Source organism: Chionomys nivalis, chromosome 5, assembly GCF_950005125.1.
Source record: "Chionomys nivalis chromosome 5, mChiNiv1.1, whole genome shotgun sequence".
Taxonomy (NCBI): Eukaryota; Metazoa; Chordata; class Mammalia; order Rodentia; family Cricetidae; genus Chionomys; species Chionomys nivalis.
Genome location: NC_080090.1, coordinates 54,196,309 through 54,220,352, shown reverse-complemented (window position 1 = coordinate 54,220,352; position 24,044 = coordinate 54,196,309). Strand labels below are relative to the sequence as shown.

At 46.2% G+C, this 24,044-nt stretch overlaps 1 protein-coding gene across 3 annotated transcripts in view; it reads left to right on the top strand.

Moving 5' to 3' along the window:
• Positions 1–23,794, top strand: part of Fam78b (family with sequence similarity 78 member B) — an 87,526-nt gene extending 63,732 nt beyond the window's left edge. The window contains exons 2-3 of one of the 3 annotated variants that reach the window (XR_009057161.1): positions 11,622–12,519; positions 20,788–23,794. Coding sequence is in view for 1 of the 3 variants with exons in the window: in XM_057770610.1 (XP_057626593.1) it covers positions 11,622–12,144 (523 nt within the window). In the remaining 2 variants the exon portion in view is untranslated. Of the gene's footprint in view, positions 1–11,621; positions 13,893–20,787 lie in introns of those variants that run through there. The other 2 variants (XR_009057162.1, XM_057770610.1) reach the window with 2 other exon arrangements.
• The last annotated feature ends 250 nt before the right edge of the window (positions 23,795–24,044 follow it).

The window sequence follows — 24,044 nt, the reverse complement described above, 5'->3', positions numbered from 1 at the left end:
CATCCATCCGTTCTCTGTAGTCACTGATATAGGACCTACGCCTGCCAGGAATCAGGTCACAGGCATCTTTGTGTCCCTCTCCACATACTGCCTTGGACACATAGAGCTTAAATAATTGCTTGTTAAAGGGCTGAGCCCATCGATCCACAAGCATAGCGGATGGGAGGATGCGAATAAATAATGCAGCCTGTAGAAACGAAAAGCTGAGTCAGTCACGTGGGGGTCTCCCTCGTGGATCTGAGTCTCAGCTCTGGCACAGCTGAGCCAGTGGACCAAAGTCACCTGTCACCCCTCCACCCAAGCTACAGCATTTGCAAGACAAGGCTAGCTGTGCCCCCCTCCACCAGAACTGTGGAGCACCAAGTAAGCCGCCAGCATGGCGCAGTAGGTGAAGGATGGTGGACTTAAGGAACGCTAGTTTCCCTCCCTGGGGGCTTTGCAAATGCATGAATGAGGATACTGCCACAGTGACTTAACTCCAGCTGTCATCCTGGACATCATGCAAGCTCTCTCAGGCCCGGTTTCCTCCTTCGCAAGATGGGGGTGGCACTAGAGTAGCCACCCAGGGTGTCACAGTAGATTAAGTGAGAGCGAGCAAGTCCCTGAGCCATTTGCATCTGCAATAGCTGCCAGGGCCTCCCATCTAAATGCGCTGTGCTTGGTGCCAGTGAAGAACCCTGAGCTATCCTGCAGCTTCCCATTCCCCACAGTTTAGTGTTTGCCTTGTGAGTTCCCTGCCTGTGTGTCAGTGTGGCCCCCAGCCTCGGCCCACTGTAACCATGTACCCAGTCTGGGTGCTGATGGGACATTACCACGGTTCTGTCATCAGGGCACACACAGATGTGAGCCCCCTGGTAAGTTCCTGCCCAGGCTGAGCTGCAGCTGGTGACCCCTCCCTCACATCTGTAGCCCTGCCCAGCAGGCAGTGAAGTGCTACATGCTGCGAACACCAAGTGGAAAGCTAATGAAAACAATAAAGCCTGGTTTTGATATCTCTGCCATTAAACCTCCATCCTTCTGTTTCCCCATGCCTGCCTTCCTCTGAAGTACAGCATGCATGAACCCGGCCCTTCCCTACACCCTCCCTTCCCTCCTGGGTACCAATTGGCCCGGAACTGAAACACCTTCCATCCTCCCATCTTTGGTACCAGTGACACAGTGAATGTTCCCAGGAGCACTGGCCTCTCCTGGGAACATGCCTCAGATCTAACACTTCCTGTGAAGAGAATCAGTGCTTCGGGGATGGTGGGGAAAGATAAGGTTAGGGGGCCCAGGGCTGGAGTGGCTGTGATAGCCTTTGATACTGACCGAAGAGTGTGTCTGGGGGCTGCTGAGTCTGTGCCAGGCCACTCCCATCTCTGCCGCATCCTTACTTTGTGACATTGTTGAGCGATTTTCCCGAGCTTCAGCTCCCTTATGAAAGAAAACAAAGCAACATGCCTGCTGTAAAGTTGCTGTGTGGACCATTTGGTAGGATGCTTGGCACATGGTAGCCTCTAGTAAATATCAGTAGTGGCAATATCGTAATACCTAACTTTTGAAGGTTCTGCCCTCTGTCTGCCCTGATGATCTCAACTTAGTCACCACAGATACTTAGCTCTGTGGTTCCCATGGCCTTGTTCTTGTGCCAGTAAACAGATTTCTCTGACTTTGACTTCATTTCTTAGCTCCCAGACTTTGGAAGTCTGCTAGACCACTGAGGCCAAGGATCCTCAGCCTAAACTGCTTGACCCCAAGGTCCGCAGATCTTGTCCCTCCTCAGGGCCACCTTTGGCTTGGGGACCCAGAACTAGAGTTTGCCAGGCTCTGTTCTGGCCCACCAGACTTTTTGCCCATCCGTTCCCCATTCTGTTTGCCCAGAAACAAATGTCTCTTGATGGAGCCTGACGCCCTTTGTCCCTTCCATAGGCTGGCTAAGTGGGGGTGGCAAGGACATGAGGGGGACATCACCTCTCTTCCCCATGTTATGGAGCAGCCAGGGGATCTGTGAGCCTCCTGTGGCTATGATCAGAGAAGCTTGGTTTAAACACGGTGACAATGACCATGGCCTGGTCGTGGTCACTGCCCCCTGGATCACTGATGGCCACTGAAGCAGGAGAAAGGTGAAAACTCTGTCCTGTCCTAGTGGTGTCCCTACTCCCTGCTGCCACCTGGGGGCCCAGGAAACTGCTCTGCTTTGTTTATTCAGTGCATACATGTCTAATGGCTCCCTTTGCATCTGGAGATCTGACAACTGTGTCTTCATCAATACGTTCTTGGCCTTGAAGATTTGTTCTTTTTAATCAGTTGGGGGAAATCACAAGTACTTCTGGTCCGGCTAATCTGAAGAAACACATCTGACATCAGCTTTTAAAGCTAATGCAGTTTAGGTCCAGGTGTCAAGGCTTGACAGAGTGGCTGTCCTTCCCCTAAGGGCTGCTCAGAGCCCACCCCTAACCATTCTTGCTGTGTTCATTGTCACCAACAGATGATTGGGACCGTTGCATTCAACCACAAAACTCTAGCCGTACCTTATAAAGAGTTCTACAGCAAATGCTCTATGCTGAAGCAGGCAGTGGGATTGCAGACCCAGACTGTGTCAGCAAACTACAGCAGGGTAAATGGGGAGACCCCGAAATGTCCACTTCTAAGGACCCGCCAAAGGATTTCATACCAGGAATTCCATGTGGATGTTGTAAAAGCAAATAAATGAGCCACACCTCCTCCCAGTTAGTGACCAAGTACCAAAAGTAGGGGGCGGGAATCAAATAAGTTGAGTGTCACAGTTAAGAGCTATGGACCCCTAGATTATAGCAGGGACTCTAGGAGAAGCTTGGCTTCAGGGATCCGGGTAGTACACAGGCAGAAGTGCTACCTCCATCCAACATCTGGCACTTAGAGAAATTCATCAGAACTCAGAGCCACAGCATCGTCTCAGCTGCAGACGGTTCAGAAAACTTGGAAGGGACAAGGGACCAGAAGCCTGGAGAGGACAGTCATTAGACACCTGGGCCCAGGGATATATCCCTGAACCCCAGAGGCCCTGGAGCCCAGGAAAGCCAGTTGTGTGGAATCTTGTTATGAGATGGACAGCTTATCTCTTGGGGACAGACACTACATGTCTTTATTTGAAGCCACAACGTCTGCCCTTTGTGGTCCTCAGAACCCACCTCTGTCAGCACAAAGACCAAAGTCTTGAGTCAAAGTACAGAGGAGCTAACCCAGGGCTTGCCTATCGGGTGTGTGTTCTGCCCCCTTGGATGTGAGAAAATTCAGTGACAGAGCTTACCAGGGAGTCCGAGTCAGGAGTCTCTAGAAGGAAATGAACAACAGTCTTTGAGCATACCTCGGTTTGAGGAGAGTAGCCTTTCCCCTGTGAGGTGTTTGTAGTGTGAGGGAGGGCAAGCGTGTGTGCATATTTGTGTGTGTGTGTGTGTCTTCTAGGTCTTTGTGTCACTCACAAAGTTGAACATAGTGTTGGAACAAAGTAAGTACTCACCAAGAGTACTTGTGAAAAGGAATTGAAAGAAATGTGTTTTCTTCTTGTTCCATGACTGGGTCGTTTCTCTTTTTCAGTGTCCCCACTGAATAATCAATAAGGTGAGGCTGTTTACTCTCCTTCCACCTCCTCCAGGGGAAAGTGAAATACTCCAGTTCCATCTGCGTGAGGGGAAGAATGTTCCTTTCAAGGACCCTCAGGCACAGTTAGTCGACACTGACTTGGAAAGAGCAGCATACATATTCGTACCCACTTGTAAAGCACCTGTAATGCGCCAACCCCTGCTCCTCTTGGCCCACACAGCACCAATGCATGAACAGTGCTTTACTTCTTTGAAAGAGCATCTGGACCATGGTCGTCACCCCATGGGCTCAGAGCTCCTTGAGGACTGGGGAAGAACCATTCCTTGTCAACCTTTAAGCTTTGTGCGTGTTAAGGGAGCATGTTAAGTGACCAAAAGGGCTTGTTGTGTGGCCTGTGAGCATGGTCCTTGTAAGACACACAGGCTCGGTCTGCAGAATTGCCCTGCAGGCATGACTAAGTACCCTTCCATGAGCAAGGCTGCCTGCCAGTTTGTGCAGTTGATGGGAAGAAAGGGTGCTCTGCTTCAAGAAGCTTAGCACTGAAATCAGAGGCAAACCATCCTTAGACGTGACCCAGAAAACTGGCGTCCGGCCTGAGATGGCAGGGCTATCAAACAGAGAAGTCAGCAGAGACCGTTGAGTCCCAGGTGGGCTAGACGACTCCACATACTAAAGAATAAACGCGTCCGGAGGTGTGTGCTAGAGAAAGTCAATAGAACCGAGCATGAGGGTGGGAAATGAGAGAAGCCTCCACTTAAACATGAGACCTCTGCCAGGACTGTGGAATCTTGGAAAACATGGGAAATTTTCTTTTCTGCCCTAGAAGGGGGGAAAAAATGTCTTCCTGTGTGCCAAAGAGAAGCGGATGTGGTCAGAAAGGAAGGAGGCAGAACAGGCGGTGGGCGGGTGGTGTTTATAGGCTTCTCAGAGTCTGACATAAACAATGCAGAATGAGGAAAATCCTAATTTTAAAACTTACTCTGCAATCATGATGCAAACCATTCGAGAACTGGGACACGGGCCAGGGCCAGGGCCAGGGCTGGGAATTGGTGGCTGAGAAGTTGAGTGGCTGCTCAGAGGCAGAGGGATTTGTGACTCATCTGGAGACACACAGTGCCTTGGCTGGGTGGTTGCCCCTGCCCCCCCCACCTCAGCCCCCTTCGCCACAGCCCTGAGCCAAGCCCTCACCTGCTCCACACCTCTCTTTTCTTCAGTAGCCAGATCCTGTCAGGGTGGAGTTTGGAGTGAGCGGTGCTACAGAACCAGAGATGGCAGAGAGCCTGAGGCTCCTGGGTGGGAAACACGGTGCTGTCTTCAACGCCTAGTGTAGGAAAGCTTAGTCCTCAGAGTAGGTGCCATTCTCTTCCACAGAATGATCGCTCCTTAGACTCCATCAGCAAAGGTTAAGGGTGAAGGTCTGAGCCCCTCAACACCCACCTCGCCCCATCTAAGTGCAGCATAGTTGCCTCAGCAGCTGGTAACCCTTTAAAGACCAGGCTCCACGTGGTGGTTAGACAACTGTACCAGTAGTGAGGATGTTGCAGTCAGCTGTGAGGGGTGACATTGTCAGAACTGATCTCAGACTCACAGAGAGAACAGGATGGTGGTGTCCCTCTGCTCTGCCTGTATTAACCCTTGAAGTTGGTGAGTTACCTAAGGAAGCTGAGGTAAACCTGGGTAGCCAGGGAAAAGGCCCGGTGAGGAGAAGGAGAGACTGGCTCGTAGCTATACCCGAATGTCTCGATATTTGATGCTGATGTGGCCACACCAGTGCACATCAGTCAAGGTCGTCCATGACTACTACACTCAAGAGTCGGGGGCCACTGAGCACCAGAGAGGCCCTGTGAGAAAGCGGGGGATTTAGAATCAGACCTCTGTTTTACCATCCAGTTCTGACCCTCCCTAGCTGGATGACTGAATAAGTTTCCTGTCCAGCCCTGCTACCCAGCCCCTGCCTCCTCAGTAGTTTCCCAGGGTTAGGAGTAGAGAGTGGTCCTTCTCGGAGAGGCTGCTCGGTCCAGGTCCTTGTTCACACTGGGGACACTGGCCAGGTCAGAGTGTGCTCAGGGACAGCTCATTTGAGGGAAATGTTTAGTGTGAGCCGTGGGGTTGAGATTTGCTTCTTCTAAAAGAGAGACGGAAAGCGCGAAGGTTGCCATAATCGATGTTTTCATTATTAGGCCCATTGGCGGGCGCGTTAGCTGGGAGCTTTGGGTCAATGGCTGATTGTTTAAAATGAAAACACTGTCTATCACAGTGAAGAGAAAGGTGGTGGGAGACAGCGAGGAGTGAGATAATAACTAATACGGGCAGAGAGCGGTGTACTTTACAAAGCGTTCGCGCGTACGCCAGCACTTTGTCCTATTCTTGCGATAACTCTCAGGCGAAGGATTGCCAGGAGCTTTTTTTCTTCCCATTTTACACATGAGGAGCCTGAGACTGACAGAATAATTTGCCTGAGGTCAGCTAGATCCTAAGAAACCATAAAGAGATGGAAAGGAAAGAACAAATGATGGAGCTTTCCAAAGTTGAACTGTTAAGAGGTGTGGCAAGACCAGCAGAGAACCCTGGGAGAGAGGCGTAAGCTAGGGACGAACCAAGAGTGTCATAGACACGCCATGTCCTTGGCACTGCATTCTGAGCAAAGGACACAGCAAGCTTGGCCCTGTCTTGCTCTTCCGTGGAGAAGCCGGGAGGTTTAAATCCTAAAACCCCATTATGAATGAGCTCAAAGATGAGGATAAGATGTCAAAGACAGACCACAAGCATGTTCCCTTTATAAACACTATAAACATATGCAGTCTTGGCTCATCTGACTGACACTTTGGGTTTGTCTCCCTTCTTGTGTCTGTACTATGCGATTGGCCCCAAAGTTGAGAGGATCTGCCTTGGTAGTTAGTGGCTTTGTGCTGTACCCCTCCCTTACCGTCAGTCTGGGTGAAGTCTCCTTATAGATTCTGTAAGCCAGGCTCAGTGATAGAGTACTTGTATAATCTGAGCACTTGGGGCAGGAGGATCCACAGTCGAGGGATATCCGTAGATCATACACAACATGATCTTGTCTAGCCTGGACTGCATGAGACCCTGTCTCAAAATAAAATAGATAGATAGATAGATAGATAGATAGATAGATAGATAGATAGATAGATAATCAATAGATATTACCTACCGCATTGCAAATGTTCCTACTTATCCCAACTCTCTCTCCCTCCAACACGCAAATTCTCCTTTGAGGAACCTGACGGTCCCTGGCACAGCAGCCTCCAATGCAAGTCCCTCCGCTGCTCTGATGAAGTCCGAATGCCAAAGCCCATTTTTCAAGACACCCATCAAGCCAAGGCCACCCTAGCCACCGCTCCATTCTCACTCTTTCCTCCGTTCCCTTCCCCAAGTCGTCCCTTCTGTTTCCTGGACATTCTGTCGCATGCTTGATGTTACCCTGGCCTTTGGTGAAACCTCCCAGCTGAGAAGGCCCGACTTTAGTTCCCATAACCCATTCCCTCTGCAAACCTCCCCCAGCTCTTCTGCCTTTGTGGATCTCTACACATCCGGAGCCAGTCGCACTTGGGAGTTGTGCTACTCATTTTCATATGTTTGTTGTGTGCTGGCAAAAATAGTCTCTGAAATACATTCATGCTTACTAATTCACTCATTTCAAGTGTGGCTCACCTCCCCCCGAAGACAAATAACGTTCAGTGCAAGGTGTGCAGCTATCCTAATAATAGATTCTAGATGAATAATAGATGTTGGAATTTTAGAAGCGAGCAAGTATCTAAAGTGTAGAGCTGTGATAAAAGATTCTGTCGTGCGCAAGTTCTATCAAGCCCCACACATGAAGGCATGAAAATACAATATTTAATCCTTTGAGAAATATTAAAGTTTTAGAATATATTTTATTAATTCTTTGAGATGCATACAATGTATTCTGATTATATTTACCTTTTATATTCCCTCCCAGACCTAATTCCTCCCAGGTTCACCTCTCGCTCCCCATCCTTTCTCCTAAGTTCATATTGTCTGTCTGTGTGTGTGTGTTTAACAGACTGAATATTGTTTGTGGTGCTCATATAATCACGGATGTGGATCCATCCAAAAAATAGTAAGTTTTAGTTGCATGCCAGCTATGTGCTAGGTGCAGATTCAAAAGTAAGTCACAGTTCCCAGGAAACTGACGTCTAATGAAGAAAGACATAAAAACTAAAAGTTAAAATGTAACCTGGCACCTGTCAATGTGGACACACCCATCGGTTGGTGGGAATCATACTCTTCCTGTGGGGGAGTGACTCACGATGAGTTCCAGCAGGAGAGTGGATAGATACAGGGGATTTTTATTAAAGGGAAGAGCAGTGTGAGCAAAGGGTGCTGCAAGAGCTAAGGAGTGAAGGAGAAAAATAGCAGAGTACGTGGGATCAGAGAGGTCAGGTCACATTGAGCCAGATCTGTGCCGGAAAGGAACTCAGATTTTATCCTATGAGTGACCCTGTGGTTTTCATGTAAAAGAGTCATAGAAACATTTTATGTATAGAGCAAACAAGTTTGAGAACTTATGCAGCCTACGAGATGAAGTGTGTGTGTGTGGGGGGGGGGGAATCAGCATTGAATGCAGTTAGTGGGGCACGACAGTAGACCGTTTAGGAGATGCTAAAGGCTTGGATTACATGAAAGCAGTGAGAGGTGGACAGAGAAAAGGAAGTACATCCACACAAGACTTGTGCGGCAAAAGTCACAAGATGCTGAGTGGCGGCTGTGGTGGTCTCTGTGAGGGGTGGGAAGGTCAAATATAGCCCTCACTTCTGACATGAAAGGTTGGATGTAGCAGAGAGGGGAAGGTCCAGCTCTGAGGTGGTGATGGGGAGTTCTGTTTGGACCATGTGGGATCTGAAGTGCTTCAGCATCCTCATCACAGGCATCCTCTTAACACCCACCAAGGGACTCCAGGCTATCATTGTTGGAACTTAAAAAGGACCTTTCAGAAAACCATTGCCATCTCATCTTCTACATAAACCCGTTATGCATTTTATAGGCCAAGCTCTTTCAAGCCACTGTCTGGGAATAAATATCTAATTTTCATATAAAGAAATAAAAATGCAATAATTTTCTGATAGAAAGCCTCTCCCCTTCACTAGGCTTTAGTCTTAATGAATTTGGTTATTTGGTTAAGCCACCCCTCTATGATGAAGGTAGATACTGGTTCCATGGAGCTGTAGGAGAGACCCCACTTTGAGCTCTAGCAACTTTAAGACAGGAACCAAAATGAGACAGAAGTGTAGCCTGCTAAGGTCACAAGCCCAAGCCTGTGCTCTGCCAGATACATCCTTGCTGGGATGTAGTGGTTAAGAAGCTCAGGATATGCATGCATTCCAGAGCATCCTATGAGACCACTCTCTTCCTTCTTTTCTGAGACAGGCACACTTGTGGACCTCATTACACCATCTCCATTTGTGAGAAAACCTAGAACCAAACTAAGTTTTATTATCTTCCAAGTAGGCTGTCTTCGAGAGTGTGGTCTCAAGTCTCTGCCCTTGGCTCTGGGCAGGGAGATAAAGGCAAAATGTAAATTGTAACTCCATCATAGCCAAAGGAATTGGATTGACCATCAGGGTACACAGTCCCAAAAAGGTCAGCATTGTAGTGGAATAAGAAGCACATCCACTTGAACTGTAGTGAAATAACAAGAACATCCACTGAAAACAGAGTTCTCCAGACTGGACACAGCACAGTTGGCGTGAGAGGAGCAGGGAGCAAGCTTGATCTGGCACTGCTGGGGATGCCTGTCCCCCAGCCACTCAGAAAGTGTCACAATGACTACTTAGAAAAATAAAAACTGAGGTTTGGAAATAATATCCAGTGATGACATTGTCTTGGCCCCTTAGTTGGGGCACAATGACTCCAGTGTTGTCATTTCATGAATCCAGCAAGCAGATTAGCCAGTTGGTTCTCTACCATGCTAACTCATGCATAATTATATTACACTCAAACAACACACTCATTTCTGTACAGTAAAATGTGAATATATGTGTGTGTGTGATTTAGGAATATATATGTGTGTGACAACAATTGGTTTTAAAAAGAGGCCATGAATTTCAAAGAGAGCCAGTAGAGGTATATATATTAGACGTGATACCAGGCATGGTGGTGAACATTCTTAATCCCAGGAGGCAGAAGCACACAGATCTCTGAGTTCAAAGCCAACCTGGTCTACATAGCAAGTTCAGAGACAGCTAGGGCTATATGGGGAGACCCTGTCTCAAGAAGGGAGGGAGGGAAGGAGGGAGGGAGGGAAGGAGGGAGGGAGGGAAGGAGGGAGGGAGGGAGGGAGGGAGGGGAAGACTGGGAGCTATAGATAGATCTGGGGGCTCCGCCTGGCACAGCACACCAGCATGCACAGTAAGATGAGCTCTCTTCGACTCTGCATCAGGTCAGTTTCTGTCACTTAGCTTCTGCCAACCATAGTACACTACAATTATTCTCAACAGTCATCGAGGGCATGAAGACAAGAGAAAAGCCTCTTGCAGCTGCGGGCTCACCTCCTCCACAGGCGGTCCAGCCTTCCCTTCACTTATGCTGGGGTGACTGGCATAGAAAGCACCATGGGGGTAGCCAGAAGCAGCAGTGTTTCCATGTTCCCTAGTAGGGGATGCTGAGACATCATCAGTATCAGCTGGAGCAAGTAACTCCTTTTCTACCATTTGGGTAAGCCCTGCCAGATCTTCTGTCATCTCTGGAGGGGAAGCACTTTATATCAAAAAAGGCCATCACCTCTTAGCTAATAAATGAAAAACTCACCTTTCTTTAATTATTGACTTACAAGCATTATTACCAAGCATTGCTGTCGTTCCTGGTTCCAGGGTTGGAAATACGTAGAATATCACTATTAGAGTCCAGTCAAATTCCCCATGACTGTTAGTTAGATCATTGTACAGCATAGGTTCCCTTTACCATGGGTACTTGGAAGCAGTATGATACAGTGATCAAAATCAGACTCTAGAGTAAAGCAATCTAACCTCTTAGAGTCTGTAGAATCTATAGGACACGATATATACCAGTGCTTTTAAACCTCTACCTCTCTTGGGGAAAAAAAAAAAAAAAAAAGACAGAAAGAAAGAAAATCCAGTTACAGTGTGGGATCTTTTGAACATAAACTGTGATAACAGAGTACATAACACCATGGTTGGGATGGGGTAGGTGCTGTGTAACTATCAGTCATGACCATTATGATTATCATCGTTATACGCAACATACCTGGGAGGAAATGCATGGGCTAAGAATGGCCACATGTGCGCCTCTGTCATTCTGTGTGAGGATGGGAAATGCACGGGAAGAATAGACAGGTACTCAGAATGCCAAGGTCACAATCATGGCAATGAAGATTCCAGCCAGGACACTAAGCCCAGGGGAGAGCAGCATGTGAAGGAGCATGCGTGCCAGCCCATAGCAGTTCCCACAAAGCACGTTAGCTTTAGTGGGAAAGTAGCCAGTACTCCATCACGGCTTTTCTTTGACCTGTTTTCTGAGTGCTGGTTTGGTTTCACAGTAGAATTTAAAGATGCTCTGTGGAATAGATATTCTAGTACTATGGCTTTTCTAAGAAATTAATATAATGTTGACCCTCACCTCTTTTACCCCTCCTTTCTTCTCCTTCTGTTACATCCTTTCAAGTTAAATTTTGTATCACCTGTGCTGGGTGTCAAACCTTATTCAAACACATTCTCCCCATGAAGGTGCATCCTGTCATGGCTGACCTCTACACCGCTCATCACAATCATCCCAATGAGTAGATAACTATTGGTGATCTCATCGCTGTTCCTTTGGGCTTTTCCATTGGGTCAGCTAAGCTTTTATTTAACTTACTTTGGAACTGTGTTTTATTTTTAATTTTGATTGTTTTTTTTTTCTCATTTAATCCTGATACAGCCCAGCATAGAACTTTATGGCCTAAATTCCCCCCTCCCAATTTCCCATTTTGCCCAATTTGACTGTGTTAGTAAAGTGGTGGGTACCTTTCCAACTTTAAAAAAACTCATTCATCCTCTTCTTGTGTATCCCTTCTGCTTTGCCAGGTCAAGCTGGGAACTGCCTGACTTGAGGGAAGGGAGAGTAAAAGCCATCAGTGATTCAGACGGGGTGAGCTACCCCTGGTACGGGAACACCACAGAGACTGTGACCCTGGTTGGCCCCACCAACAAGATCTCCAGGTTCTCCGTCAGCATGAATGATAACTTTTACCCCAGCGTGACATGGGCAGTGCCAGTGAGTGACAGCAACGTGCCACTTCTCACCAGGATCAAGAGGGACCAAAGTTTTACCACCTGGCTGGTAGCCATGAACACCACCACCAAGGAGAAGATCATTCTGCAGACCATCAAGTGGAGGATGAGAGTGGACATTGAAGTGGATCCTCTTCAGCTGTTGGGGCAACGGGCCCGGCTAGTGGGCAGGACTCAGCAGGAGCAGCCCCGGGTTCTGAGCCGGATGGAACCCATCCCCCCTAACGCACTTGTGAAGCCCAATGCCAATGATGCCCAGGTCCTCATGTGGAGGCCCAAGCGGGGGCCGCCCCTGGTGGTGATACCTCCTAAGTAGAAGCGAACTGCCCAGCTGTGTGTTGCCAGGGGTGGCAGGAGCCAAACTGAGTTTCTGAGCCAAAGCAGACCTCTTGGTTTGCCAGCCTCTGCAGCTGCTTGTGAAGAGTCCAGCTGCTCCTCGGGTGGTAGAACCATAACCCTTAGGAAAAGCCCCTTCCTCTTAGGAATAAAGAAATCACTGATTTGACAGACTTGCTGTGATTACCATGCAAGTAGCCATATTTTGCAGCTGACCGGGATGATTCTTTTATTTGAACTATTGACCATTTCTTTCCTGTGAGATGCAGGGGAGGTAAATGAAACTAAACAGTGCCTGTGGCGGATGCTGCTTCCCAACCAATTAGAAGCGCACGTGGAAACATCCACACCAGGTGTTCGTAAGACAGTCCCCCGTGTGTGACTGGAGGGTGTTGGGGAGTTGGGTGAAAGATACTGGGTGATGGGGAGAGAGAAGAAGTTGTTGCTACAGATTAGTATCAAATATTAGTTGATGATCAGATCGTCAGTACATTCTCTGGAATGAGGGGAACACTCTGTCTCAGAGCTGCCCTAGGAGCTGTCCAAAGTGCTGATGTCCGCAGCCCTAGTGGAGACTGGCTGCTTCCATACACTCTTGTTCCAAAGAGATGGTTCATTCTAAGTGTTAGTCACAGTATTGGCTATGTAGTTTTCTGCAGCAACTGTGGCACTGGGTCCCTCCCCGGTTTTTTAGTGACTCAGTCTGTGACTTTGTTTACAACTACAGATTCCTCACCAGCCCTTGGTTTACAAAGATGTACAGCCTCCTATCGTTGCAGGGTTTCGGGAACATCTCCACAAATGAGAACGATACTTTCGAGTTTTAATCTCTGACTTGTTTGGGCACAGGAAGTGTACACATCTGTGCATGCACATGTGTTCTCACACACCAGTATTCAGAGATCATAACAATGAGTCTTGCCAGTAGTGCCTGAATGTTCATCTATGGCCTTTAAACACACATAGTATGTACACCATAAGTCCACATAGGTTAACTTCAACTATACTTACAAAAATTCAACTTTAACTGCTTGTTCAGCTATAGGGAGGAAGTGTTTCTTACTTCTATAGTGAAAATCTGGGCATTTTCTTTAAGCAAACTTGTATTACTGAGATCCGACCAATAAAGGTGGGAAGCCAGATGTCCTTAATTCAGCTGTGTAAAACTTTCTAATGAGTTTCCAGTATTTACAATGGTAAGATTTCCAACCCTTTCAGCCTAAATCACCTCCTCCCAGAAAAGAGCTTTCCTTGTTATTCTCAGTAGTGCAGGTTGTGAGATGGAGCCCTCTTTGTTCCAAAACTCCCCGTGAGAACAAACTACAGAACTCTCACAGTGTTGTACATTGAATAAGTAAATTCTTCAAGCTTAATTTCAGAAGTGTGATATTCCAAGTCTGGAGCCATTATACCGATCCTGTCATTGACCCCAAGCCTGCCAGAGTTTGGGGACAAAGAATGTGAACTGGAAAGGCTTGTCCATTGCTTTTGTTTAAAATGCACTGTAGTTTAATTGCTTTTATGCTCTAGTCCCAAAGGATGCGACTCAAAATTATATAGCACTAACTTCACACCCCAACCATCAGCTCCTCTCTCATAGACTAGTAATTGATGGCAAGTCATTTATAACAACACATTAATGCCCATCTGTGAGTTGCAAAGATTCTTCTATTTAGAAATAATTCAGCTGTTATTTTTGTTATTTTCTCTGTCCTTTCCCATGCTCCCCTACTTCTTTATGGCAGAGCTGACCTCAGAGAGCTACAAGCTGAAGAATAAAGCTGCTTATTTTCCATGCTGACATCAGAAGCACCAATCTCTCCCTCATTGAATTAGATGCCACTTTTATGAGATTTGGGGCAGTGGATGCTGATCTTGGAATCCAAGCCACATAGCCCCACTTTAAGAAAACCTGATTTTTTTTCCACATCTAAAATTGTAACAACAGATGAATAAGAAAGAGTTTATATTAAAAATCCTATGCAAGGTTTCAGTCTTTAAATGTCCCTAGCACATTAAGATATGAGTCACACAATTATATTTCCATAAAATATAGCTTTTCAAAGACCTGTCTGTACTTATAAAGCAAGGTGCAGCGTGCTTACCTAAGCTTATTCCTACTTAAAAAGAATCACTTCAGATTTTTAAAATAAACTACCCCCAGGTGGTTTCCTGGGGAATGATGTAATAACAATTGAGAAAAAAATATGTGAGAAAGGGCTTATAAAAGGTAAAATCACTATGCAAATATGCATTACCGCTGTCATTTGTTACTTCTCTAATCTCTCTCTCTCTCTCTCTCTCTCTCTCTCTCTCTCTCTCTCTCTCTCTCTCTCTCTCCTGAAGTCAACCTGGTAGGACACTCAATTACCCAATAGTCAATTATGTTAAAGTTACCATTGTTTTATAAGGAAATGACCCCCTTTCTCTCTATCTGTGGATCATTGACTCTTAGCTTAGTCAGGATATTACCAAACAAAGGGCTCTCTTACAGGAGAGAGTTAACCTTGAGATCTCTGCAGGAGAAAGCGGGGGGGGGGGGGGGGGGGGGGGGGGGGGGGCGGGGAGGGCTCTGATTCCAGACAACATCAGTTTCAAACGGACTCGCTCTGAGCCTTTGGTGGGAGTTGGGTGGTCTCTAAACTGTATTTGGACTTTGTATAGGTTCATAGTTTCTTAGTGACACAACAGTTTAAAACCTCCTGTATTTGAAAGAATACATCATCACTTCTTAAATCCTTAAATGAGGTCACCTTTGAGATCCTCTAGTCTATGATCTCCAAGGAAATTGAGGCCCATTTAAATTAGGTCAACTATTCAGGATCACAAACCTCAACAGCACAGGCCTGAGTCTCCCAGACCACAGCCTACAATATAGGCACATTGCCTGGGACCTGGGGTCTTTCCTCGTCTCCAGCCAGAAACACTGCCATTGTTCCAGAATCATTCACCCACAAATCAATTAGCCTAGAAATTAAAAACAATTGGGTCCAGAACCCTTTCCGTTAGAATGTCAAAAAGGAATATTCCAGATTACTTTCTATCCATGACAGCTGTTTTGATAGTGAACCTTTAATCTGTTCTCTGCTGATTGCATACCACATCCTCAGGTCATTGCTGCCGTCCACAACACATTGGAGGCTGGAGGCTGGTCCCCTGCCTGCCTTGCAGTCAATGAATCATTTTGGATCCCCCCCCCCCGCAATGAATACCTCAAAGGTCAAAGTCATGGTCTAAGAAACAACTCTGCACAGTAAAATAAAATAGCAATGATTTATAAAAGATTTTGCACAAGGCTTCCACACGCGTTTTCTCATCCACAGTCATCGTAAGAAGTGTCATTCGGTGGTGGTGATGGTGGTGGTGTTATTGTCCTCATTTTACAAATAGCAAGTTGAGACCAAAGAGGGTAAATGATGTATCCACAGGCACACAGACAGGAAAAATGCCAAAAGCTAGGATTCAAACTGGGCCTTTTGGCTCAAACCCCCATTTTTTCCCTCTGTATAGTGTTGTCCCTTAGTTTACCCCTTAGCACAAAGGAGAAGAAAGAAAAGGAGAAGGCAGGTCACTGTCATCTGCACGGTCATGTAGTCCTCCCCTACCCACCAAGTGGGGACATTACAAATGAGAGAATGAGAGCTGTTTGCTTCCTCAAAGAGCCTTGTAATCCCCAGGGAGGATGGCCCAGAAAGATGCCTGTCAGGGACTGTGGTGTGGGGGAGGTGGCTGTCACTTGTAATTAATGGAGTAGGAAAAGCTGTTCCCCTGGTCTCTGAATCCCTTAAACACAAGTACAAAGACAGACAGGAAGCATGCATCCTACAGCTGAGGTCCCAGCTGAGCACTGCCCTGCCACCCGCCGTCCCTCAATGCGTGCTCAGGAGCAGCCCATGGGGCGGAGGCAGTGAAAACAATGGCTTTCCAAGGCTTTCTTGGCACATTGAGCGTTCTTGTTAAGAACGGAGGGCTCAATTAAACATCGCTAGAGCCAACTCCCAACTGAGTTGCAAAGAAAGATATAAACGCACACATATACACGCGCACACATGCACAGACAAAGACCTACCACACTCACACACTTTCCAGGCTGAAAAGAAAATTAATCAAAAGCCCAATGAATGCCTGAACTCTATAATTAAGCCTAAATGATCCTTAGATAGAACAGGAGCCGAGTGAACAAGCTCAGTGAGCAAGCACACAGATATTTTTACCCCAGAGTCTTATTGCCATTAATTTCTTTTGAGATCTGGAGTACATCTGGTCCCCATTTCCCTGGTAACATCTGCCTATAGAAAGCTTCCCAGAGGGTTGCCAAGGTTATCTGACCATTCCCAAGCAGGGGCAGAAAAGAAAAACAGGAGAAGGTCACATGGTCCTGGGTCCTATAGGTAGCTAAAACTCCTCCTGTCAGGACAGGGCCAGATGGAAAATCCCAGTACAACAGGCTGGGTTGAAATGACCACAGAAGTCATCCCAAAACAGCTGTATTTTCCACATTTGTGGTCACATAGCACAGAGAGGTATGTGTGTGTGTATATATATATATATATATATATGTATATATATATATATATTCAATATTTGTATATATATATTCTATATATATATATATTCTATACACACACATATATGTTTAAATCTTTTCATGGGTCTCTACTGGCCTGTCTGTCCCTACAGTTTTGGCTAAGACCTTGAAGTTTACAGGTGGTTTTACAGGCCTGCCATCTTGAAGGATAAAATGAGGAAGTACTTCCCCTCACCCTGTACATACACAGCATATCCCAGGCTATCTCACAATGGTGGAGGTATGACTGGTTCTGTCTTCTCTCTACAGCTGCCTATAGTGACCGCTTTCTTTATGGTCTCTTTTGGCCTAGCTGCACAGTTGTCTTTAAGCCTGTCCCAGTCCCTGTTCCATGCCTCAATTATTCCTTTCTCCCAGCTGGGCCAAAGGATGCTCCCTAAAAGAACCAGCTCCTCTTTCTAAGACAAATACAGATCCAGGCCTCTAGACAGTGGGACACATGGTCAAGCATCGAGCCTCTTTTGCCTCTAGGTCCATGTTTGTCTTCAGCTTACCTAGAAAAAATGAGTTGATCCTTAAAACAGCTGAGTGCTGGTTCGGAAATACCAGGGGGTAAGGAAGAAACATATGTCACAACTGCACAGTGAAGAAGAAAGAACCAGACACAGAGCCAAGACTCAAGCAGGGCCCAGTGCTACACAGGATTGTAAGACAGTGCTGTGAGATATTTAAATGGTAGCATCACTGAATCTGGGGCTGACTGAGGGCTGGCTGAGGCCCAGCATTACTGGAGCAAGGAGGAGATAAAAAGGAGAACAGGATGTTTTGTTAGTTGCCAGACCTAGGGTGAAGGTGAGGCAAGCAAGGTATTAAGAGACGTAGAATTTAAGAAGATACTCATGCTCAGGCCAGCAAACCTTCTTGGTGTTGGCCTTTGGTGCCTGGTTTGCTCCTTACTCTCTGCCCCGCTTCATATCTACCTCTAACCCTCTGCTGTCCACACAGAAGAGCAAAGCAGGGAAGGTATCATGGGATTCTCCAAATGCTCATTCTTCCAGCATGTCTTTCTACAAGTATGTCCTACATACTTAGCAAAACAGAATCCGTGCCCTCAGTGGGACAGTGCACATAGGAAACTGTAGGGGGCGCTCCTTGTGCCACTGGGTCATGCATTGGGAGGTAGCCTAGGACCTTGTAAAGTGTCTCAGAGTCATCTCTCTACCCAATGGGTGCATTAAACAGTCTACCATTTTTAGAGACTGGTATGACCCCTCTCTCATGCCTAAGATAAGTGACAGGACAAGACTTCTCAGGCACACTGTCCTAATGAAAGCACAATACACACCCCAGTACCTGGATTATCTCTCCATCTGCTGTGCCCCCACCCTAGGAACCAATTAGAATATTCCACCTAAACATGATCCAATGACATGCTAATTGTAAAAATAACAGGAAGGATAATGCATGCACTTTAAGCCGAGAACTATTTCATTAAACTGGGCTTTGAAAGCAAGACAGCCAATTAAATTATTTCCCACTTTACTCTCTCACATACCAGAAGCTAAGGAAAGCTATTACTTCTAATTAATCAGAGAGAAAAGACTGTGCACATGCATATCAGAAGAACGGTGGTAGAGACGCTGCCACCCTTATCTCCCTCTGCTTGCACATACGCATGTACGCGCACACACCAGAAAACTAAGGACTTTCACCTAAAGAATTCCATGGATCTTGCTGGGCAGTGGTGGTGCACACCTTTAATCCCAGCACTTGGGAGGCAGAGGCAAGTGGATCTCTTCGGTTCGAGGCCAGCCAGGTCTACGAGGTGAATTCCAGGAGCACCAGGGCTACAAAGAGAAACCCTGTCTCGAGAAAATAAAATAAAAACTTCCATGGATCTTCTTAAATGGCAAAAAAAAAAAACAAAAAAAAACAAAACAAAACAAAAAACTTCTAGTCCCAAGTGCCGCTAATAAAATCAAAGTATTCCTTCTTTGAGTACTTCCATGAAAAGAGAAACAGGACATTTTGTATAAAAGAATAAACAGCTTTAAAGTCATTTAATTATGAGCTTGTTACAGAAAAAAAAATGATCTTTTCTTTTTTTTTCTTTTTTTTTTCTTTTTGCCTTTAGTAGATTATTTCCACCCAGCTTTCTATATGCCAAACATACTATTCATTGGTACAGGAGACCAGGGGACTGGGCTCCTGGGCCCTGATTTCATATTGATGTCATACTGACCTTGACGTATTTATCTGTGGCACAAGAAGGAGGCCCCTTGTCAGTGCCATGTGCACCCCACAAGTGTTTATGAAAGCACACTTAACAGAGCAAACTTAACTGGGTTGCTTGTGTCTTGCCTTAGGAAAACTAGTAGACAAAAGTAAACTACACACTTAAAATATTTTCTATACAAAAATTATGCTGTTTTTAAATTGCTCTTATATAATATATGATAGAATTAATATACTAATGATATATGGACTAATATCAATAATAAATCATAAAGATCATGATTAGTAAGGCAGTCTCCTGGGTGACGTGACTTTCATTCATGAGCATCTGTGTGGTGTGCTCTGTGATCACCAAGTAGACTGTGAGTTCGGCTTAGGCCTCTGCTCATATCTGCTTACCTGGTACCCGACCTCCTCCCCACCTCGCCATGTTTGTTCTTCTTTGCCAGGTCAGGTAGCAAGGGCTGGCAGAGTCTGGCACACTCAGCACCTCTGACCCATTCTGACTAATCACATTCCTGCAGAAATGGGAACTGGTATTTACAGATGCCACAAGGCATGGCTGCTATTCTGGTGAACAGGGTACAGAGAGGGCTGCTTTCTAAAACGTATCTTAGACCAAGTCCCTGTTTGTATATGAAATGGGTTTATCTTCTAATTTCAGAGCATCAAGACAAGTTTTTTTAACTGACTACATAACTTCCTAAAACTGAATACATATTTATAATCAGAAAAGGCAATGACATCATTTAAATGTGGAATTATAAAAACATTTGCGCCCTAGCGATACTGTGAGCAAGTTCAGCACACACAAAATCTAGACAAGTGACTGGGGAGGTGGCTCCTGGGTAAAGTGCTTGATGCACAGGCATGAGGACTTGAGGTCAGATCCCAGACACCCGCCAAAACCCAGACATGGCAGCATGCATCTTTAACCCCAACATTGGAGGGGGCTGGCAGAGGGGACAATCACTGGCTAGCTTGCTGACTAGACTGTTTAGCTCAACTAGTGAGCTCCAGGCTCAGAGAGAGAGATCCTGTCTCAAAAAACAAGGTGTAGAACTCCTGAGAAAGACACCCAAAATAGACCTGTAACCTCTACACTTAGGTGCACACACATGCACCCACACACATACAATACACATACACAGGTGTACACACACACAAACATGCACTCTGACATATACGTGTATATATACACACCAAACAAAAATTTCAGGAAAGAAAGGGATTCACAACATCTACTTTACCTAAGAACAGCTCCCTTTGTGCATTCAAAAATGCTTTTTGTTTTATTTTTTAAAATTGGGTCCACCCACTTTTTTAGGACTTCAGCAGTTACATAAAGTGGTAGATACACGTGCCCACAAAAAAACAGCTGATGTATATTTTCTTCCTAAAGAAACTTTGATTGACAGCTTCAAATTGCATGATATAGACACATAGTGAAGACGAAGGCTTTGGCAATTGTCCTGAGTCAATGACAGAAATCCTGGTTACACCCAGGTCTCCAGTCAGTCCGGTTCCTGCACCCAGAATTCTAAGGGGCACTGCTGGAATTTCCACCCGTTTCTGTAGTTCTTTTGTGCTTTCCCAATGGACTAAACACACAAGTGACTTGAGATCCCATCACACTGCTTTAGTTTTTAATCTTTTAAGAAGAGATGAAAGTTACAGCCCTCCTTTATAGAGATGTGTACATGAAGATGCTCAGAACTTTGCACAAAATTCAAGCTATTATCCCTTTGAAAAATCTACTTACAAAGCTTGAATTATGAACGTCTGCTTTTAAGGAATGGTGTTTCCTTGGCCACTGTCTTAATAATGTGCACTGTTTTTGTGTTTCCTTGTCACATGCAGGTCTCCTAGTAGGACAAGGCAAGCCCAGCACACAGAACCACACGGCAAGACTGAGGAGGAGGATATGAGCAATGGCTGGTGGCGCTAGAAGCTGACGCCCTGGACAGCTGATTTCCTATTTAAAAAGAGTGCCATCTTGCCTGTCTCCTCACCACCCTCCCATCCTGTGACCAGTACCTCCTCTCCCCACCGCGTGTGTCCAGCCAGGCCAGCTGGTTGGCTCATGGGGGAGCTTTGTTGAAATAGAAGTTGTGCCTGCTGCAGCTTCTGTGTGTGGAAACATCGAGTTCGCCCGCACCTCCTGCTCATCCCCTCCTTCCACGTGAAGCCTCCCAAGGACAAGGCTGGCCATCCTGGACTGAAGAGACCCCACACGGCCCAGCCCTGGCTCCCAAGCCTGCCTCCTCACCCCCACACTTTTGGGTGGGAAACAGGGAGAATATCTATCTCCCCTTCTCCTCACTCTTCTCTATGTGGATAGCCAATGTCAATCATCCTCTGAGGTTTCTCTACGGTCTTTGGAAGGCAACTGTTTGCCCTACCATGGACAAGCTTGGTGCCTTCGGATGTCCAAGAGCAGCCCTCACGTCACCAGGATCAGTGAAGTGAGAGCACAATTTCTCCCGACAGGGCAAAAGTGGTCTATGTTGTTTTCTTGATTGTTTTATTTATTGCTATACTTCCCAATTTATTTATTTATTTATGGGATCTATATTTATTAGACATCAGGAAATCTACTTCCCTCTCTCAAACATCAGCCCCAGATCTGTCTTGTCGGCCCCTACGGAGCACAGTAAATGATTCCTCTTTGAAGCCACAAAAAAAAAAAAAGAGGAAAATTCTTCTCCCTAGTCCCAAATACTTCTACCCCAGCCAGCTTTTCAACCCGAAATGGGATCAGAAACTACCAGCTAGTAGCAAGCAATCTAGCCCCACGAATCAGCACAGGTCCAGCTAACCAGACGGAAAGTCAGCATCTTCCAACCTCCTTCCTGCTTTTGCACTCTTCCCTTCCGCTCCTTCACAAACCCCTGCAAGGCTGAGCAGCGGGCTCCAGCCTGACTGTTAACACTGGACCTCTCCTTCCGCTCTGGTGCAGAATGCTTGACACCAGATGCGCGTTAGCGCTAGGTCAGAAGCTCAAACCCACATACCTGGTTCCCATCTCAGTTATCCATCGTAGAGGCTCCAGGGGGCTGAGCAGCCGAGGTCTTTTGAGGAACCCAGATGATTCTAACTCGTCAATGTAGTTGATAGGAAAAAACACCCTTCTACACCCCCGTCCACCTCCCAGATCCCTTCCTCCTTTAGTTCACAAGCTTTCTCTAGAGTCCCCATTGCTCCAGTCTTTTTTCCTCGTTACACCTTCTCCCCACCGGCACGATCAACCTGAGCAGACCCAAAGGTTGACTGGTCCCAAGAGTCACATGCAAACGCTCGTCCCCTGCCCAAGTTCACCTGCCATCTGCCCTTCCCCCACCACCACACATGCCTCCCTCCCAGAGCCTGAAGGTTACATGGGTTTCCCTGCCTTTCTGTCCGAATTTTGAGGCAAAGCTTATTCCGGTCTTTATAACCCAAGGGTTGGCTGTTTCTGCAGAGCAACCTGAATTACCCAAGGGCCCACTGGTGACAGGAAAGGGTCATCCATAATAGGAAAGTATTGTCCTCCGAACAGTCCCTTACCCAATAACCTGACAGCAACCCACCCACTACAGCATCCAGATTATAGATGACTAGAGACTTCTCACCTCTCATGTTGACAAGTTCTCAGACAATGAATATATAAGTGAAGGTGTGTGTGCGTGTACGCGCACGTGTGTGTGTCTGCGTATGTGTGTGCTGTGTACCGCCTTCATATAAATGACATGGACCTTTGAAGATACTGAACTTCCACTTTACAGTATAGAACTTTACCTGAAAACAATCAAGAACTTGTGCTGTCTTGCACTCGACGGATTCCCTGAGCACCTTTCCTCGAGGACCCAAGTGAACGCCATAGTAGTGCTCCCTGCAGAATGCTGTAATGTCTAAGAACTGTTGGGTGTGTTAGAGAGTGTGTATGCTGTATGCACAAGAGAGTGCCCCAGCATAGACAGAGTCTGTTTTCGTACCCCGCCTCCTTAGCAGGTTCCCAGAGCAAGTAGATTTCTCCTGCATTCATAGCACCATGCCGTCTTGCCCTGTTAATCAGACTGTCCTGCACCACGTCCCGTCTCTCAGGGTCCTGCTCTCTGATAGAAAACGGTTCAGTCGGTGGGTGCTAAAGAGTTGAGTGTTACACTTCTTAGGTGACGTTTACCTTTTCATTGGGGCTATAGACAATGCCTTAATCTGAAGGAATAGCTTGAATGCTGGGAATTCCAGGTGCAGAAGTGGGCCAGTAAGAGAGATTATTTTTATCTCAGGAGGGCATTTTAGAGCCTCCCCTTCCCCGTACCTATCTTTAAAATCAGCTCATAAGTACATGAGCATGAGCAAGCACACTTACCTACATCCACATCCCATAATTTTGGAATACCTCCCTTGCATTGGACCCATCTTTAAAATTAAAAAAAAATGTAAAAAGGAACCAGCTAAATTAGTTTAAACCTCATTGGGAAATGCAGCCTATTTTCTCACCGGCCACCAACCATCTGGTCTACCCCACCCTGTTCCATTTCCTTCCTGCTCCTCCTCTTTTCTGCTACTGGCCTATCAGTTAATTTATGTGTACATGTCCTCTCTGCTCTTGCCTTGTTTCCCCCAAAATGGATTTTCTTCCTTAAAATTGTGTTGTTTTTGGTGTCGTCGAGGACAGAAGTGGAGGCTAAGAGCATGAGCATGTATGTGTGTCACTGAAGACAGAGAAGCCAGGTATTCTGCTACAGTTTGAAGAATAATGCCACAAAGGAAGAGATGAAAGCTGGCTCTGCAGAGTGCCTTAAAAATGACTTTAATTAGGAAATTCTGAGTTGTCAGTCTTTGGATGTTACATAAACTCAAATGGATGTTGCATTTCACTTCTCTGGGATTAAAAAAAGTTAAATACAGTATGTATTCAACAATGACAACAAGTATATTTTTTCTTTAATTGGATCCTTAAAGATTTAGTACTGAGGAGGTGGGGGATTCAAGGGCTTGGAAGATGGCTCAGGGGTTAAGAGCACTTGCTACTCTCCAAGGGGATCAGAGTTCAGTTCCCAGCACCCATGTCAGGTGATCCACAGCTACCTGTAGCTCAAGCTCTAGGGGATATGACACCTTTCAGACCTCTC